The following is a 19,933-nucleotide window of genomic DNA, read 5'->3' on the forward strand; positions in this document are numbered from 1 at the left end:
TGCCTTTCTCACTGCCCAGCTCCTTCCTGTGGGAAAAAATAGAACACTGAGCTATGTATTGATGGGATAAACAGATGGAATGCTGCACTCAGTACCATGGCTGGGAAGCAGAGAGCACCAGGGACCAGTGGCACACGTCCTCACAGTGTCTGATGGTACACACTGCCATCGTGCCCCACCTGCTTCTACAGGCCCAAGGAACTGGCCTGCCAAGAAAGTATGGAAACATGCAGCAGAGAGCATACGTGAAGCTCCCCAAAGAGCTTCAAACAAGCCTACTCCTCAGTCCAAGAAGAAAAGGATTCCAGTAACTGAGACATAGGTCTCCCGGCCCTGCTTCCCAGGCCTGATCCTTGAGGGTTCTGCATGAATTCTGAAAATACTGTCTGATATTTATGCCAAAAATACCTTGAATGCCTATGACTAAAGTTTCTGAGAGCCTCTGCTGCTGGCCTCCTGTTTCCACAGTCTGGTTCCACGGTGCCTTCTTTTCTATGCCAGGATTTTCTGCAGAGCCTTCTCTGTGTGGTTCTTACCCAGCAGAATTTGGGGAATCCGACAAGCTGAGTTTGGCTAACCTGGCTTCAGGCAGGGCAGCTTGTCTCTGGTGGGTTCACTCTTTTCCAAGCACACAATATGAAGCATGTTTCATTAATAGACATGCAGTTGAAGCCCACATTTTCAAGATTAAGAAGGTTTATTTTGCTTCCTGACCTTATCAAGCCCTGAATCTTCTCAAGAGTTTTTCATGTGCCACAAATAAAGGTCATGGGGACAGAACACAACTTGGTGAGAGTATGGGCCCTAGTCAGAGACTTCCTGACTTCCACTAATAATTCCATCAACACATTAGCTAATCCACTTCTCTCCTCCTGATGTTCCTCCTCCACTTCCTGTTCTTACTCCTCCTTCTTGTTCTGATGCTCCTCCTCTTCCTCCTCTTCCTCCTCTTCTTCCTCTTCTTCCTTCTCCTTCTCCTCCTCCTCCCTCTCCTCCTCCTCCTTTTCCTCCTCCTCCTTCTCCTCCTCCTGATGATCCTCTCACATTTAAGCTTAAGTCATTTGGGATTTAAGAACATATTTTGGGTCTAGAAGATGTTTTTAGGTCTAAGAAAATACTTTCAGGGTAGTGATACAAGTTATGATAGAAAACGGGCACTGGAAGTTTCCTGAACCCATTCTTCGGTTCTTGGAAAAGTGGTTATGAGAAAAGGGCATTCGTAATTCTAGTTCACTGACATCATGCCTAAGCTGTGTCTATGTAAATTTAAATTTTTTAATTAGAAATCCTTTATAAATCCCTCCATATTTTCCATCTTCTTAAACTAAGCCTCTAAATTATTAGGACATCTTTACAAAAAATCTCATGAATTGGAGCTGACTTTAGATTACATTACAAAATCAGTAAATTAAGTAAAATACAATGTTCCCGCTAGGTGCAAACCTACCAATTATTCAGACCTCTGTGTATATTAATACCCTCAGTCTTTCTTCTTCCCTCTGGAAAAAGGGCACATGAATCAGTGGAGAGGAAACAGTAGCAGAATAGACAAGAAACCCCAGTGCCAGGCAGCCAAGTCAGGGTCGGACATTTTAAGTTATAGTGTAGAAACTCATGTACGTCATGGCTTTACCTAGAACGGAGTTTCTCTATGCCTCTTTTTAAGCTATTATTTGGAATTAACCAAATGTTCTTACATGGACATCCTTTCCATAAAGGGGTCTAATCTAGGGTGGCATCAGTGTTCAAGAGTTTCTCCCTCCATCCATCTTCTCGTCCTTCAGGCAATCATACTCTAGAATTGAGTGGGACCACTGAGATCGGCCTCCCAAGCTGCCCAGGCTGCTAGGTGCAGCCAGTTTGGGTCACAGTGCTACACATTCCGTCAGCCACATTGTCCTAAACTCTTGAAAACAATGATTGTGTACAAAAAGCAGGCCACAGTGAGACCAGGGTGCTTGGTTGGTGTCATGCTGGTTGTTCAGTTCTTTCTTCACCACACAGACACATGAGAGAGAGAGAGAGAGAGAGAGAGAGAGAGAGAGAGAGAGAGAGAGAGAGAGAGAGAACAGTGAACAGTGAACAGTAATTACTAAAGGGCTGGACTTGCCTCTTCTTCCAGTCACTATCAGGGCAGAAGTATCTCAGGCCAGAATTCCATAAAGCTGAAAATATTTGTTATCTCAAGCTATGATTTTCTTGTATTTTATTATTTATTTCATTTTGTGTATGTGTGCATACATATGGGCTCACATGCCATGATGCCCTTGTAGAAGCTACGGGACAACTCCCAGGAACTGGTTCTCTTCTTTCACCTATGGGAACCAGGAGTTAAACTCAGGTTGTCAGCTTGGCTGCAAGTACCTTTACCCACTGAGCTAGCTCACAGCCCTCGCATGTAGCATTTTGTTTTCCTTTGTGACAGAGTCTTGCTATGTAACCCAGGTTTTCCTTAAACTCCCAATTCTCGTGCCTTTCGAATATCTGTGTACCAGTGTTCTTATCTGTGTCTGATAGAATTGGAAGCCTGCACATCAGACAGTATCTGAAGAACAGCTCATGGCTTCGGTCTACAATGTAGAGTGTGCTTTTGTAGTTCAGTACTTATTGACTGTACAAGTGACAGGTTTCAGTGCAAAATCTTCACATGTGTTTACCAAGGGCTTTGAGCATCTTTCCTGAGGAGACATCACCTGAGGAAATGACTGGCCTCTCTCAAAGCACTATTCCTCTTAAGAGCCAATCTTAACTACAGGCATGCCCCACTTCCCATCACCCCTCTGCCCCAACTGGAGGAGGAACCCAGGCACTGCTCTGCCCCTTGCTGCCTCACCTGTGGAAGGCAGCAGAAGAAGCAAGGCGAGAAGGCAGCTTCCAGATAGTACTCATCTTTGGAAGCCACCTGTAGCTCCTCTCCTATGCACTAGCTAACACTGCACAGCTAACACCTGCCTGCAGTGTCAAGCCACTACAAGGCCTGTTCTGACGGTCCCCCTGATCGTCCTAAATACAGAATAAAATTAACCTTTTGTCAGCTCTAAATCATTGTCAGATTTTCTCAAATTCCAGATGAGGAATTCAAAAGCAAGTCAGGCCCTGTCCCCTGGTGGCTTGGTTGTTTTTATTTGTTTGCTTGTGTGCCTCTCAGGCTTTCCACCACTCGGAATGGAGGCAGAGCCTCTGCCAATGCGTTTCAGACCGCTGCCATCAGCAGCAGCCAGCACAGAGCACAGGCCCGTAAACTGCTGGGAGGAAAGAGAGGGTGTTAGAAGAAGAGTCTAGTGTCTGGGAGTGAGTGAAAGGACCCCATTCCCGTGGCACTGAACCTGAGCATAAACCCTTGTTCTGCATCAAAACGCACATTATGTTTTCAAGAAAGAGACCATGGGCTCAGAGTCGGATGCATCTGTGCTGTCTGATATCCCATGACACATAGCAAGGATGGGACCTCCTCTGTGAGTCGTCCTGTCTTTATGTCAGGTCTTTCAATCCAAGGAATTCAGGGGAAAGTGATTCCCTGTCCTAAGTCACTGGGTATTGGCTACCCATCAAAAAGGAAGCTACAATGTGATTGGCTATACCATCTTAGGTCTGGGTCTTCTCTTTGTCACTTATCTACTGTGTGACTTTAGGTAGGTTGCCTAACCTCTGTGCCCCAATAGCCTCAATAAAATGATAATGTTTGTATATAATACATCTTTATAAAGATAAAATAAAAACATTTAGAATGGATGCATTGTATTCTGTTGCTTCTATAGTTTTGTTGAATGTCTTTAGAGAGGAAAACTTTACTTAGTCCCAAGAAGAAAAGAAATCATAATCGGAAATCTTGGCATTTTGATTTTCTCATTTCGTGAACTCAATTTACCAAATAATTGATTAGGAAACAGAAGCACTCAATGTGCTCCCTTTTGGAATCCAGTATATAATTCCCTCGACTTGCAACACTTTAAATGCCTTCCCCTCAGCCCCCCTCCACAGGGTCCTGAGCAGGAAATCACAGATCTTAGCCCTATGTAGCAAATATTTAATCCCAGCAAAGATGAAATTGGCTAACTACATCTTTACAATTAGTTCTTCTTTATATGGAAACTGTGCCTGAGACCAGGGGCTCTCAGACTTGTGGTCACCTTGGTAACATACAGCTGCACTCACTATTTTGCAGGCTTCCTGTGATGATGGAGCAAGTCCCTAGGTGACACAGGGTTCCTAGGTGACAGACTGAGTGGCATGTCTCAGACATTTGCCACCACTTACAGGTTGATGAACCACAAGGAACACCTGGACCTCACTGGGGAAAAGCAGGTTGGAAGGAGCACCCTCTCTGGCACAGGCTCTATTTTAAGTCATTGAAAAGTTAAAGACAAAAACTCGAAAGATATGAAGAATGTAGAAAACCTACCTGCTATTTATTTGTATCTATAAACACAATGGTTCTGTAACCATAGCTGGCCTTGAACTCCTAATCCTCTGACTCCATCTCTCAAGTATGGGATTATAGTTTCATGACACCATACCAGTTACTCTTCTCTCCTTCTGCTGTCGAGACAGGACCCATAAAGTGCAGATGCTAAACCAGACCATCCTAGGGGACATTCGCTACCCAGAGGCATTTGTGTCATGTTACTAGGGTCCATTTCAGCAAGTATATTTAGATACTATTTGGAGGAGCTGAGAAATCCCCAAAGTCCTCAGTGTACTCTGCTTTCTAGGCATCAAGGTGACTAAGACAGGTGTTCTTGATGTTTGAGAGCCTCTGAGTCTCACAGAAGAAAAGCCCAAACATTCCCAGGTCAAAATGACCCCAAAGAAAGGAAATATCTGCACAGACATGGGTCCTGGTTTTTAAGCAAATTTTACTGAGATTCTATTCTATGAAAACCCAGAAGAGAGACAATTTATAGATCTCTCTCTCTCTCTCTCTCTCTCTCTCTCTCTCTGTGTGTGTGTGTGTGTGTGTGTGTGTGTGTGTGTGTGTAAGGAACTATTAACATTTTACATTTACTTGTTTTTTAGTGTGTATGTAATGATGTATGATGTATGGGGTGGAAAGCCTGTTCATGCCACACTGTGCATATGGAGGCCAGAGGACAACTTGCAGTATTCCACTCTCTACTACCACATGGGTTTCAGGGATTGAACCCAAGTTGTCAGGCTTGGCAACAAGTGCCTTAAGCCATTTCACCAGCCCTGCAGTGTGTGTGTGTGTGTGTGTGTGTGTGTGTGTGTGTGTGTGTGTGTGTGTGTGTGTTTGTGTTTATGGGTATGGGTATGGGTATGGGTATATTTATGTATATGTATATGTATGTGTGTATATTCATCCATTTTTTATACTTGAGTGTAACACATAAAAATAATCCCTGTGTTTCAGTGCTGCACCGTGTAACTCTTCTTATTGTGAGAGATGAGAAATTGGTCTGCTCACCCAAGAGTCCTATTTTGCCTTTTATTTGAAAAATTCTAAGTCTGCAGTTTGTGATTTATCTGTGAATTATACCCTGGTCCTGGTTTCCAAGGTTAAGGTAGATACACATTCATTTCCTACTTTGGAAAAAGATATTTCACATTTGGGACCATAAAACAAGGCCAATCTGTTCCTTCGAAAATGTGGGTTCACTGTCAGCAAGAATAAACACTATCCCCTAAACCAGAGCTCAAGAGAATTCTAACCGTGCAGTAAACAAGTACCTGCCCCTTGTGAAAAGCCTGTGAGGCTCTTGAACAGGGAGGTGTCTGAAGCTGCCGTAGCCTTCTAATCTGCTAAGTAGAAGCTCTGTGGTCTTCAGTGTGATTACCTCAGACTTGAGCCATCTAACCTGAGAATTCAATGTCCAGATGCAGTGTGAATTATGAAAGCAAGCATCCATTCCTGAGGATTGGGCCAGTTTTTGCTCCAAAATGTGCTTTCTCTGCTTTCAGAGCCTCTGGCCAGTGACTAGCACCAAGCCAGGAACCTAGTCACCACCATGTTGTTTCTCCAACAACAAGGGAATTCTGCCATCTCTAAACACACCTTATACTTTTTTGCTTCTTACCTTTATTTCAAGCTGTATGTTAAAATAGACTAAGACACCTATTTAAATGTTCTCAGCACATGTGTCTGTTTTGTTTTGGTTTTTTTTTTTTCAATGTTGATTATTTTCACTTTCTGGGAGACTATCCTTGCAGTTTCTGGCTTCAGAATAATTATTTAAAGTCTCTATGCCCACAGTGATTATTTTCCTGGAGGCTGCCAATCAACCTGTTCACAGAATCTGCAGCAGAAACAGAGTGGGAACTGCCAGACCTAGGAAAGATCTGTCTGTCTCTTATGGGCTCCCAAGTCTCACCCACAATGCACTGGGAGTCCCTGCTGGTGAAACAGGTTAATCTTTCTCTGACAGGAAACCTAAGTCCACATGTGCACATGGACAGAGAAGCCCAGGCTCAACTGGAGGGAAACTAATAAGCATGTGCTGACAGAAGGAAGACAAAGACAAAGACACATGGCAGTGGGTGGAGGGCTGCCAGCCTGCACAGACTGGTTTTCCCGACTTGCTCAGCAAGGGCCCCACAATCTCAGGGGCGAGGCAGTAGATCTGTTCTTGAGATGGGCACACCCCAGTCAGAGCATCGGAGCACATACATCACTGTCACCTGGCCTTCCATCAGTTCATCTGCTCACTCTACATGTGAACAAATGTGGTCTCAATGCACTTGCTTCCTCTTGGATTTCCAATAGAAATGCAAGAACGCCATTTTCTTCCTGGCTCCTTATCTCTTATCTTCTGGTTTAGATCTTGAGATGGCTGCCAACACTTAGCTCTTGGAAGGAGACAGACGTGAAGGAAGAGAGGGTTGGTGAAGCAGTATGGAGACTAGGGGAAGGTAGACAGCACCAGCAGGCACATCAACTGCAGGGATCTTTCAGGTCTCCTGTTTCCCTCTAAGTTACAGAAGAGAGGGAAGGGCATGGAAGCTATGGGGCTTCCTTTAATTCTGGTCAGATGATGGGCATTCATTCATTCATTCATTCATTCATGTGAGATAAGCAAGCCAAAGGCCCAGGAGCTCAGGAAGCCAAGCAAAAGGATTCCCAGTTATAATACATTGTAACACAGTCTAAACAGGACCAGAGGAATCAGTGAGTTTCCTACCTGTTCTGCTCCTATTTATTGGTTGAGAGGTAATCTAATATTGTTTGAGTTTCTTGGTACAGATGTTTATTTATATTAGATGAGGTGACATATGCAGTCTGGGTTATACAGAAGGCACTCATGTAACAATTCTTGTAGTTCTTTATTAGTTTGTCAAGTAGTAAATTCTTAGTGATTTTAAGTTTTTTATTTTATGTGCATTGGTGTTTTATCTGCATGTATGCCTATGTGAGAGTGCCTGATTCCCCTGGAGCTGCAATTACAGACAGTTGTGAGCTGCCATATAGGTGCTGGGAATTGAACCTGGGCCCTCTGGAAATGCAGCCAGTGTTCTTAACTGCTGAGCCACCTCTCCAGCCCAGCCCAATTCTTGGTGGTTTTTAACTGTGGTTAATTTTAGGATTGACATCAATGTACCTCACACAAAATAAACACTTACCTTCCTTTATCACCCTCCCCACCACCAATTCCTTTAGAGGCCAGTGACCTAGAAGGCCTGTGTATGGCTACCATTCAAGCCCCCATCCCTTACAATGGCCAGATTTTTCCACTTTCTCTGTAGATCTAAATTATGGAAAGAACAAAAGAAATATATGGGTCCAATCTCTAGACCTACCTGAGATTTTTCCACTGGGAACACTGGCATTTACCAATAAGATATTTAAAAATGGAACAGGATTACACACTGTTAGAGCATAAGTATCTTCCAAAAGATGGGAACACATCAACTCTCAATAGTGAGGGAAAGCTGAGCCCAGGAAGCCATGGAATGTTTCTGTCTGCTGAAGGAGAAAGACAGCTTGGGAGGGGCGCATACAGGGTCTTTCCCAGGAACTGAACTCAGCACAGTAGTTCTGTGCTCTGTGGTCGTTAGTGGTGAAGGAGGAAGGAGGCTCAGTGAGCACTCACAGGTCTTTGCATGCCACACCATGCATCCATGTTTGTCTCTGTCATGTACATTTGAACATGCCACACCATGCATCCATGTTGGCCTCTGCCATGTACACATGAACATGCCACACCATGCATTCATATTGGCCTCTGTCATCTACACTTGAACATGCCACACCATGCATCCATGTTGGCCTCTGTCATCTACACATGAACCCTCTTGAATAGCTCTACCCTAAACTTGTTAATGAAACTTCTTAATGTCGTATAACCTTCCATCACAGTTACTTTTAAAACAGTTAACTGTTTGGCTTCTACTCTAGAATCACTCCCCTTCTCTTGTTTTCTGACATCACCTAGGTCAGGTCTCCCCACTAAGACTCATAAATAGAAGCAGTATCACCAGCTGGGCGGTGGTGGCGCACGCCTTTAATCCCAGCACTTGGGAGGCAGAGGCAGGAGGATCTCTGAGTTCGAGGCCAGCCTGGTCTACAGAGTGAGTTCCAGGACAGCCAGGGCTACACAGAAAAACCCTGTCTCGAAAAACCAAAAAAAAAAAAAAAAAAAAAAAAAAAAAAAAAAAAAAAAAAAAAAAGCAGTATCACCCCAGGTCTGCTCTTGAAGATGCCCAGGCCAGGCAGAGCTATCTCATATGGATCCAAAGACACCAAGAAACACCAGAACCTGCCAGTGGCCCACCCACTTAACCCAGATGGAGCCAACTAACAGAATCCCTTCAAGCAGTCTTGTCTCAGTGTCCTCTGTGGACATCTTCCCCAGTCACAGGTCTGGATGGCAGGCAATGAGCTAAGCCTGCACTTTGGGCAGTGTTCATGGAAGACAGATGTCAGGAATGGAGCCCATTCAGATGACCTAGGTCTTCATGTCTACAGGTTTCACAGAGTTGTGTGAAGCTTTATAACTACATCATGGTCGAGCTGCCTTTTGTTCCAGAACTTTGAGGATAATTAATGCAGATGGCTGCCCTGTGTTAAGCAGGTTATAGTTCAATGAATTTGAACTCCTGGATTAGAAGATCACATGGACTTTGTTCAACCTCAAGGGTATTTAGAGCTTTCTTGACTGTGCTGAATTATTTCAAGTATTTATGGGGGTGATGTCATTTTTAAGGCTAAGAGATGGAAATATGGACTAGAATCTAGTCAGGCAAGACAAGCATGTGCCATTGGCATAATCATGGAGGATGCAGCATGATGTTGCCTTGCATAAAGGAGTCGTAAACAAAGACTGTGGATATTCAGGAAAGATATGCAAAAATGTGGACAGTCTGCCCCAGATCACACACAGCCCATAGAAGGCAAAGCCAGAGTGGACCTCTGACCAGCACAGACCCACAACCCAATATTGCAAACAGCTTTCCTTTCCCTAGAAGTCCTGGGCAGAGGAAGAGCAGGAGCCTCTCTGAGGAATCTGCAGTGATGACACACATCTATGTCTTTTGGATAAAAAAAGCTGGATTCTGCTAAGAAAATACTTTCCTCATTGCAGAGTGTTGTGGTTTGATGTGAGGTGTCCTTCTCCAGGCTTGGTAATTTGAATGCTCGATCCCCAGTGGGTGTTCTGTTTTGGAAAGTTGTAAAAACTTTAGGAGGTGGAGTCCCACTTGAGGAAGTGGGGCACTGGGGAGAGTCCTTGAGATGATAGCCTGGCTCTGCTTCCCATCCATCCTTTGCTGACTTCTGTGGATGCAGTGTGGCTCCCGCTATACTCTTGCTACATGCTTCCTACACCACAGTCTTGGAACATTCAACAGCTTTCCCTCCCTTGGTCATTTTTGTCAGGAATTTTGTCACAGAGGCTAAATAAGCAACCAATACACAACTAATAGCTTGTTAGGGAGGGGCATTAAATATCAACATAGGATGTTATACAAGGCACTGTGCATATTTGTAGCAATGGGATCATGGGATCATGAATAGAAGGCAACACATGGGAGTTCTGGGTCGATAGAAAATGTCAGGGAAAGTGGGAGGGTTCGAGATTATGTCATGTAATCTTAGAAAGAGATATACCTTCAAGGCTGCATAAGAGTCAAGCTGTGTCTTCACCACTGTTTTCTGAGCCCCAAGACTAAAAGGGACCCTTCATTATAGCATCCCTCATGATGTCTCTCATGGTAGCTAGAAATTTGGTTTTCAAGCCAATCCTTGGGTTATAGCCCAACACTTTTCAGGTATTGTCCTTAAACCACCAATTCTGCTGGGAGGTGATTGGTCTAAGATTCTCAGTCACTGACATGGTGGCATGAATTTATTGACCCAGCTCCTTTCTTTCATGGGTGATCTTTGAAAATTAAGCTTCCAGGAGATGGAGTTGAGAGGATGAAAGAAGGGAGAGAAAGGTGATTGGATGCATAAAGGACAGGCTCTTAACATGCCAGGCACTGTTTCAAGGGCACTGACATGTTAAATGTGTTTATCCCTTGATGGAGTCGTGACATGGCATCATTGGAAAGTAGCAAAAGAAGATGTAAGTCACCGGGGTGGCTTTGTGGTCCCTAACCTTTGTGTGCCTATTTTTCTGTCCTTCGATGACTCTGAAGCTCCTGTACTATAAACTCCCGCTGCCGTGATATTCTTTCTTCAGAACAAGCACAGACACATGGAACCAGGGGTCATGGGCAAAACTTTATCTATTTACTCAATAGTGGCTACTTAAGATAGGGTACAGTCATATCTCTGAATTTGCAAAAAGTAACTCTTTTCTTCCTTTATTCATTCCTTCCTTTCCTTCTTTTTCTTTTCTCTCTGTTTTTGTTTTTTCCTCTATAAACTTCTCTTTTGGAGATACCAGAAATATGAGGGAAGAATCATTCCTCTGAAGGACTTGCAGACCAAACAGGTTTATGACCTCTCACAATTGGAAGCAGCTTTAACAGAACAACAGGAAGTCAGGTTTTAGACTCTAGAGACCTGGGTATAAAGCCTTGCTTTATATATATGTGTGTGTGTGTGTGTGTGTGTGTGTGTGTGTGTGTGTGTGTGTGTGTGTGTGTGTATATGTATATGTGTATATGTGTATATATGTATTCATATATATTCATATATATACATGGCTCTTTCTCTTTCTATTCTTGGTGCCTGTTTATGTCCCATGAGTTCATATCCTTACCATGTGGAAGGGTCTCTCCCAGGGGCTCAACACACAGCAGGGGCCCTGACAATGCTGGCTCTCCCTCAGGAATGCTTACATCTCTATTGAGGCAGACAAGGAAGTTCTGGAGATTGAAGTAAGATCTATAGACAATGGTTGTGAGTTGGTCAGGACCGTCCTTGCAGGAATGTCCCTGTGGAGGAACCATCCATAGGAGGGACATGTAGGCCTAGTGAAGGACGTCTACAAAGACTCTGGGGAGTGGGGTCCCTACATTAGCTTCTGTGGCTGGAGTGTGTACACCAAAAGACAAAGCTGTGGAAGAATAAATCATCATGAGGCATCTTAGCAGAACAGGTGAGAAACAGTCCTGGGCGCTCGAGACCCCCAGAAAGGTGATTGAGAGCACTGGTTGCTCTGCCAGAGACCCGAGTTGGGTTCCCCCCATAAGTGTCAGGCAGCTCATAACTGGCAGTAACTCCAGCTGCTAGTGATCTGATGCCCCTTTCTGGTTTCCACAGGTGCCCCCATACACGTGGCATGCCACAACATCAAACAAACTCACTCATACGCATCAAAGTAAAAATAAATCTTTAATGACCTGATGTTCACAATTCCACACCCCCGGGGTTTTCAGCTAATGTATGTACATCATCTGTCTGAATATCTCGTATCAATGGCCTTTGAATACAAGCTACACACTCTCAGAGTGTGTGATGGAGAATCCCTGCCTATTCAGATGACCCTTCTGACCCCTTAGTCAGAATCCTGTTTTCTTTATTTATTTTAGTTCTTTTCTAAGATATCAGCTGGATTTTATGTCCTTAAATACTTGAATATTTTAGTACAATTTTCCTTCTTTGACAGATTCATTTTCTATCACATTTAGCAAAAATAGGATGTAGGTGGTTAAGTTATTAAAGTTTATGTTCATTTCTTGTTTGCTAAAGACCGTTTAAGTCAGTATTGTAGCATCCAAAGCCATTAGAATGACAGCCATGAAATGAATCATTTGTCTCTAAACTCTCTGAGACAAATTTGTCTCTCAGGTACATGTTGCTCTAGTGTTAGTCCATGTCCCACCAGGTTGTTGACTTTTCTTCATCTATTAACTTGTATTGTAACTGACAAATTATATTGATTAACTCTTTCGTGTAGAGCATCATGTTGAAAGCCAGATATCAGCTAAGAACAAATGGTTTAGATCATGTGAATTATAAGATATGATTATTTCTAGTTTCCTCCCCTTTTTGCAGTCCTGATGAACACTCAGCAAAGAGCTGGCTCCCTCTGTTTTTGAAAAAGAGTCTCATATAAGGCAAACTGGCCTCAAAATCTCTGTGTAGCCAAGAATGACCTTGTTCCTTGGGATCTTGATCCTGCTGCCTTCATCTCTTGCTGAGATATGTGCTACTATGTCTGGTACTATGTGTGCTACTGTGGTTCTGGGGATTGAGCCCAGGTCCTCTACCAGTGAGCTACATCCCTAGGCCTTTAAACGCTCTGTTTCTAACTCTATATGCGGTGTGTGTTCCAGAGAATACCTAAACCATCTCTTTGAATAAGAACTTACTTATATCCATGCCTGCAATCTTCGATGTCCAACCAGCACCTCATAGCTTTGCTCAGTAGACCCAACAACAGTTCAAGTATTTGTAAATGTTAGCACAGTCTTCTCTACCTGGGTTTCTGTCTGTTTCTGTAATAAACAACAAAACCAAAAGCAACTCAATGGAGGAAAGGGTTTATTATACCTCACATTGCCAGGTCACAGTCCATTACTGAGGGCAGTCAGGACAGGAACGCAAACAGAAACAGTGGAGAAACACTGCTGCTTCCTGGCTCATTCTCAGCCAGTTTCTTACACCAGCTACCTAGAGATAGTGATGCTCACAGTGGGCTGGGCCCCCCCACACCAATCATCAATCAAGACAGGATTTCACAGACATGGCTACAGGCCAATGTGAAAAAAGGCAGTTCTGCAATTGAGGTTCCTTCTTCCAAATTGACTCTAGGTTGTATCAAGTTGACAATAAAAACAAACTGGAAGATTATCTAAGGCTGTGTAAAAGATGTTAGAGGATTAGAGACTATATAATTTATTTCAAATGCCAATAACTTGTTTTATTACCTTAAGTTTATCTTTGGGTCTCAAACTCTGAGGTGTCTCATTCACCTGGAGAACTCAACAGAATCACACATCCTGAGATCCTTGCCCAATTTAAAAAGTCAGGTCTTCAATGCTGTGATTAGCACCTGCGGTAATTATGATAGGTACCAAGGGTTGGGAGTCACAATTGACCCTTGAGGATGTTAATTCCTCTAAGAGGAAATAATCCATTGGCTTGAGCTTTGGGGGAGTGAAAAGTTTCTTCTTCCCTGGCTAGAAGAAACCCACTCTTGCTGGCCCAAGGGACATGCAAAACAAGCTTTAACTTTTGAGTGAAAATGTCTCATATGGGTGGACATTCCTTAGATGTGTTTCATCTGAGGCTCAGATTCAATAAGGAATAGCAACTACCTGATTTCTTCATTTATTGTTATACATGTTATAGTCATAGGAAAAAATCCTAAAGACATTTTACCAGCTGCATATGTATAGAACTTGTAAAATTGACGAAACACTCCACAACTAGAATTTACAGACCTAGCACAGTGGGTGTTCCATGCCTCCTTGAGAATGGAGTAAGAATTGCATGGACTCCCCAGTTCTTGAGTGGATAAAATCAAATATTCTCTTTAGAGAAATCCCTGTTGCATTTTCCCATGACCCAGCCAGGACTTCTCAGTCTCTAGTTTTCCCAGCAGTGTGTATTCCATAAACCTGCCAATTAAGCAACTGAATATCATTATTGTGAGTGTAATTACAGACAGTAATTATGAACTTGTAAATGCCTCCTGTTGATGGAGCCCTTTACCCAAACCATCTCAAGTGGTTTTCTTAGGAAAGTGGAAGGCAATCCTCTCGCTCACCTTACCCTGAACATAGTCTCCCTGGCTAGAAGAAACCCACTCTTGCTGGCCCAAGGGACATGCAAAACAAGCTTTAACTTTTGAGTGAAAATGTCTCATATGGGTGGACATTCCTTAGATGTGTTTCATCTGAGGCTCAGATTCAATAAGGAATAGCAACTGCCTGATTTCTTCATTTATTGTTAGGGCTGAGGGATTACTACCATAATTAGAAATTAATGCAAAAAGATTATATGCTAGAAGCTTTAAAAATCCTCAGAGAACTTTAATATTCTTTACATTGAACTTTACAGGGTACAATTTGGTGGGGAATAAATCTCTGAAAATAAGGCAGGAAGAGCAGAAATGTGCGTGGGTGAGCTTCCTCGTGTCTGTGGGAGTAAAGTGAGTCTTGCCAGATCCATGATTAACCTTTGCATTCAGCCACTTAGTAACTAATTCACAAGAAGCTTAAACCCTCATGGGTAATAGGTGCCTGAATGAACTCTACACAGATATATGTTTAGTTGGAAACGCAATACATTCTCAAAGATCTGTGTTTCCTTTCAAGGGACAGTGAGAATAAATGCCTGTAATTGCACTGGCAGTGAGTAGGTATGGCTGGAAAGTGGAAGAGTTGATTCATCATGCAGTGAATAATACCTCATAAACCCTGAGAAAAAGCACCCGTGTTTGTTTAACCTGCCTAATACAATGGGTCACACAATCCTAAGCATGGACAATTTCCAGCGCATTTCCATGAATCAGAGCAACTGGTACAACCCAAAGCCCAAAGCACAATAGGATTCTCCTATGAGCTACTTCAAACCCTGGTGCTTCCATTTACTAGGCAAGGAAATCCTGCACTGAGAGCCAGAAAGACAGCTCAGCAATGCAGTGTACTTGCTGCTGCTCTTACCAAAGATACAAGTTTGGTTCTAGTACCCACATCAGGCAGCTCATAACTCCAAGAGTAGATACTTAAACCCACGGGTGACTCAAAGAAAAAGCCTTAAAGAAAACACACCCAGCAAGGATATGCCCAGTGATGCCTGGCATGTAGAAGGCCCTGAATGCGTTCACCCAGAATTACCAAAAACATCACTTACGAGTTAGTCTTCCAATCAGTGTATATGGCCACTCCTTTTCTAATTGTGAAACATAGTTGCTAAGAATTTCTGGACCAGGTAAATTGTACTCTGTGTGTGTATATGTGAGTGTGAGTGTGTGTGCATGTATATGCATGCTTGTGTGTGCTATATAGACTCCAACTTTAGACACTTAAACCCATAGGTGTGTGTGTGTGTGTGTGTGCATGTGTGTGTGATATGTGTGTATGTATCTGTGTGAGGTATATGTATGTGATATGTGTATATATGTGTGTGTGTGCATTTGTATGCATATTGTGTGTGCATGTGTATACATTTTGTGTGTGGTGTGTATGTGTGTATGTGTGTGTGCATGTATGTGTATGATGTGTATGCACATGTGTGTGTACATGTGTATGTATATGCGTGTATGTATGTGTGTGGCATGTGTATATATGTGTATAATGTGTATATGTGAGCATGTGTGTGCATGTATGTGTGTGATGTGTGTGTAATGTGTATGCATGTGTGTGTTATGTGTATGCATGTGTGTGTGATGTGTATGCATGTGTGTGTGTGTACCATTTCTGTCCTCTGCTATATCTTCCTATACAGTAAAGGCATTGAATAAGGTGAAAATTGTTACTAGAGGAGATTCTTCCCATAAGAAATTAATTTTGCCCATTCTAGGAAACAGATCTATGCACCACATGGACCGAATTCAAAAACAAATAAAATATTAGCTAGCTGGTACCCAGCCTAAGAGATCCAGGCTCATCCTTCTATCTTTGGTGCTCTTAATTTGCCACAAGGAGAAAACATGACCTGCTCCCTTGTGTGTGATTTCATGGCCTGGTTGGGACTACCTTGGAAACACAAAACTTCCATGTAAAGATCAAGGTGTTTAGACTTGGGAGCTAAAAGCTTGTGTTGTCTTTTATTATTGGTGTTCCTTCCTGTTTCTTTCGTTTTGCCATCAGAGTAGAAGACGGTCAGAACAGATTGTCAGGATCAATGTGTAGCCGCTTGAATGTGGTCAACTGAAGTGACACAGTGTCCCTCGGGTCAGCATGTGATATAACCCAAGTCAAACCAGGCTTCACCTGGATGTGTGTGCATCCTGAGGATCTGATCTAAGGTCATGGCCAGCTCTGACTTTCAAGACCTCAAATGGTCATCTAAGCAGTGCTATAAACGGGTATCAGCTTGCTCTTGGGCCACTGCTGTAGTGGCGAGACCAGCAGAGCCTTGCTGTAGAGAAGTTCAGAAAATAGAGGGGGAAATATGTTGGTTTCTCCAGCAGGCAATCCAGCTTAGGGGGCCCTTTGCCCTGACATCACAGGAGAAGTGCTTGCGAGCAGTGGCAGACCAAAAGAATTGAGCAACAACTGGACTTCTAAAATGCAAAATCTCAGCAAAACCTTGGCAATACCTACAGTCTGTTATCTCGTGTTTTCCGCTCCTCTCCCACTAGAAAATGGCCTTCCAGCCTGGGACAAACAGAAGCCCCGTCCAGACCGAGGCCAGGACTGGAAGCTGGTAGGAATGTCCGAAGCCTGCCTACACAGGAAGAGCCATGTGGAGAGGCGTGGTGCACTGAAGAATGAGCAGACATCCCCACACCTCATCCAGGCCACTTGGACGAGCTCTATATTCCATCTGGATCCTGACGATGTGAACGATCAGAGCGTCTCAAGTGCCCAGACTTTCCAGACTGAAGAGAAGAAATGTAAAGGTAACCACTTCCTCCTAGACTGTTACCACGCATGCGTCTTCCCCATGCCTGCGTCTTCCCCATGCCTGCGTCTCCATTTCTTCACCTGCCTAGTGTCCGTGCTGCCTTTCCCTGGCTGATCCTACCTGGGATTTTAATCCTTTAATTTTCTTTTAAACATAAATAAACAAGTGGGGTCCAAAGGCACCATACACCGACGCTTGGGAAGAGATCCTTCTTATTTTTTTAATGAGCAAATATGTTGATATTTTGGTTCTTAATTCTGCTTGTGTCTGAGTGGAAGCAGACATTGCTGCACTCATATTTACTTGCTTTGAGCTGAGTTTTGTGAGCGCGTGCATGTGAATATGTTTTCTATCCTAATTACACCAGTAGCTCTAGGGATTGTGATGCCGGCCTTTAACCTACATAGACGATTCATACTTGACAGGGAGATTTTAATGTCTGTGGTCCATAAATCCTCTGTCACCATCACCAAGAGAAGATTAGGGTGTTAGGAGGTTGTCACCTCATGAGGGGAAACAAAACCAGCTAAAGTGCCCCGGTTCCTGATCACATAAGACTTAGCCCTGTCTCACCTCAGGCCACCCTACCTGACAGATGTCCTCCATGTTGATCGCTTTATGGTCTTATGGTTGCCCAAAATCTTTGCTTCTTAAACCAGTCTGTGTCTTTCAGTGTCCTAGTTCTTATAAGTACCCGTTCTTTGCCAGTCCACAGTTTACATGCTAAAACTATCATGACTGGCTTTTTGGTTTTTCACTTATGATATGTTTAGATTGTCTTTTGGAAAGTGAACATCTCACAGTCAAATAAGAATGCCTCACATATTGAGACATAAGAGGAGGGAGCCATGACGAAGCCTGTCTTGACCGTCGGCCACAGTTACATTTATCATTTGTGAAAAAGAACCCAGGTCTTCCTGCCTTTCTGGAAATACTTTAGGACCTCTTTGTACCTTTCGGTTTCCCTGGGAAATTGAGGCAGATGTTTTCATTTGAAACACATTATCCAAAGATGGCATCCTCGGATCTGGCTGAAGAATAGGCAGAAATGCCATGTTCCTTTTGAAAGGTGATGCTTGTACTTCCACATTGATTATTTAGAAGTATAAAGGGTTTGTTCTAATGTTCTAAACTGAAATAGAATTACATTCCTTTCCCTTCTCTCTTTCTTCCCTCCAGTCCCTCCCAGGTCCCCTCCCTCCAACATCTCCCATGCCACCCCACTCTCCAGTTGATAGATTATTATTATTATTATTATTATTATTATTATTATTGCATACATATGTATGTATGTGTATATGTATGTGTGTATGTGTGCATGTGTGTATGTGTGTGTATGTGTGTATGTATTGTGTATGATGTGTGTATGTATGTGTGTATGTATGTGTATGTACAAACATACAAATACAACCTGCTAGTCTGTTTTGTTGTTTGCACAACCAATAGGGGACCTGCCCCTGGAGAGACCAGATCTCCCTTTCCCAGCAGTCATTAGGCACCTGTACCTTCTGCCTAGGGGTGATACCCCGTGTAATTTTCCCACTTCCACATTAATGTGCCCATTGATATAGCTAGCCACTATTAAAGTCTTGTTTATGCGAACATTTGTAAGAAAGATTCTTTGAATTTTTGAAGAAAATATTTTTTAAGTGGCAAAATAAGGTTTTTTCCCCAAAGGAGTCAGGGTGTAAGACAGGTGGGTCTCTGTGTGTGAACGCTCATATTTACTTGAACTACAGTTCAGATTTACTAGCAGATTGTAGCTCCAGATTTTACAGGTTGCAGTAAAACCGTGCCTGTCTTTAGTTTATAGCAAAATACCAGCATCCCCTTGATTTAAGGACCTAGTGAACAGTTTGACTCATTCACAACTGGACCCCAAGTTCATTCATGCACAGAGTGTTGTCCCTATCATTTATGAGGGGTTTTATTCTTAGTTATGTGGAGTTCAAAATATTAAACTTTTGTTTCTTGATATATTTTGAAAGTAAGAGGAGGGGGGAGTTCCAACACACAGGATGCTAACTAAGGCAGGAGGATGGCAAATTGAGACTAACTAGGGATAAATAGGAGACGAAGTCAAAAAAATAAACGAGAAACAAACAAGAGCCAGTCTTCTGATGTGAAATTCTACGGCACGGGGGCTGAGAACACAACATTTTGAGATTGACACATTTGAGCTAGGACACCAGCCTTCCCACTGTATGTTTAGAGCAAGCTTCTATATGTTATGTTGATAAAGCTATATAAGATACTGTGCTTAAATATTCATCACAGTACTTGCCTTATAGTGCACTTTAAATGGCAGCCACCGTTTTTCCCTGTGGCTATGTGTCCTTACATCACTTAAATTCCTCACTTGCCTATGTAGGAATTCAGCCATAGGAGTTAAACAGATGCAGACTGTGGGGCGGGCTGTTTTATGAAGCTTGGATCTCCTTCCAGCTCTTTCCCTAAATCATTAGCGTGACTTTTCATTATTCTGGTGTTGAAAGTAAATCAACAGAGGCAAACTTGGTGAGGTTTCCAGAGATACCACCAAGGTTCACTTGGATCTGGGCTTAAAACCATGCCCTGATTCAGTGGGGAAATGACACCCAAGTGGACAAGCCACGCAGCACAAGACTCTACTACAGTAAATTTCCCTCCTATATTAGGACACCAGTGAGTGATACCTACATTTTCCCTTGGGAGTTGGTTCTGCTTGTCTGCTCCATGATCTGCTACATCTGTAGAGTCCATAAGGAAATTGTCTGATGGCCATTCATACTGGGCATTTACTTCCTACCTGTCCACCAGCCTTAAAGCAGATGATGCTCTAGTCTGCTTTTGCATGCATCTTCTAGTGCTTGTACAGGGCCTACTGTGTTCAGGTACAGGGCCTACTGTGCGCAGGACATTATGCTTGATGTCAAAACTGGAAAAAGGAACATTTGAGCCAAAGGACACATTAGCCTCACTCCAAGCACCCCAGATGTCACCCATAAGAACCAAATGATCTTGAGTTGATGA

General features: G+C 43.1%; 1 protein-coding gene across 12 annotated transcripts in view; it reads left to right on the forward strand.

Annotated features, from left to right (window-relative positions):
• Positions 1-19,933, forward strand: part of Thrb (thyroid hormone receptor beta) — a 327,549-nt gene that overhangs the window by 239,229 nt on the left and 68,387 nt on the right. For all 12 annotated transcript variants that reach the window (XM_076931599.1, XM_076931596.1, XM_076931598.1 and 9 more), the window contains one exon: positions 16,656-16,916. In XM_076931599.1, the coding sequence (XP_076787714.1) occupies positions 16,656-16,916 (261 nt within the window). The remainder of the gene's footprint in view (positions 1-16,655; positions 16,917-19,933) is intronic.

The sequence above is a fragment of the Arvicanthis niloticus genome, chromosome 3, assembly GCF_011762505.2.
Source record: "Arvicanthis niloticus isolate mArvNil1 chromosome 3, mArvNil1.pat.X, whole genome shotgun sequence".
In the NCBI taxonomy this organism is placed as follows: domain Eukaryota; kingdom Metazoa; phylum Chordata; class Mammalia; order Rodentia; family Muridae; genus Arvicanthis; species Arvicanthis niloticus.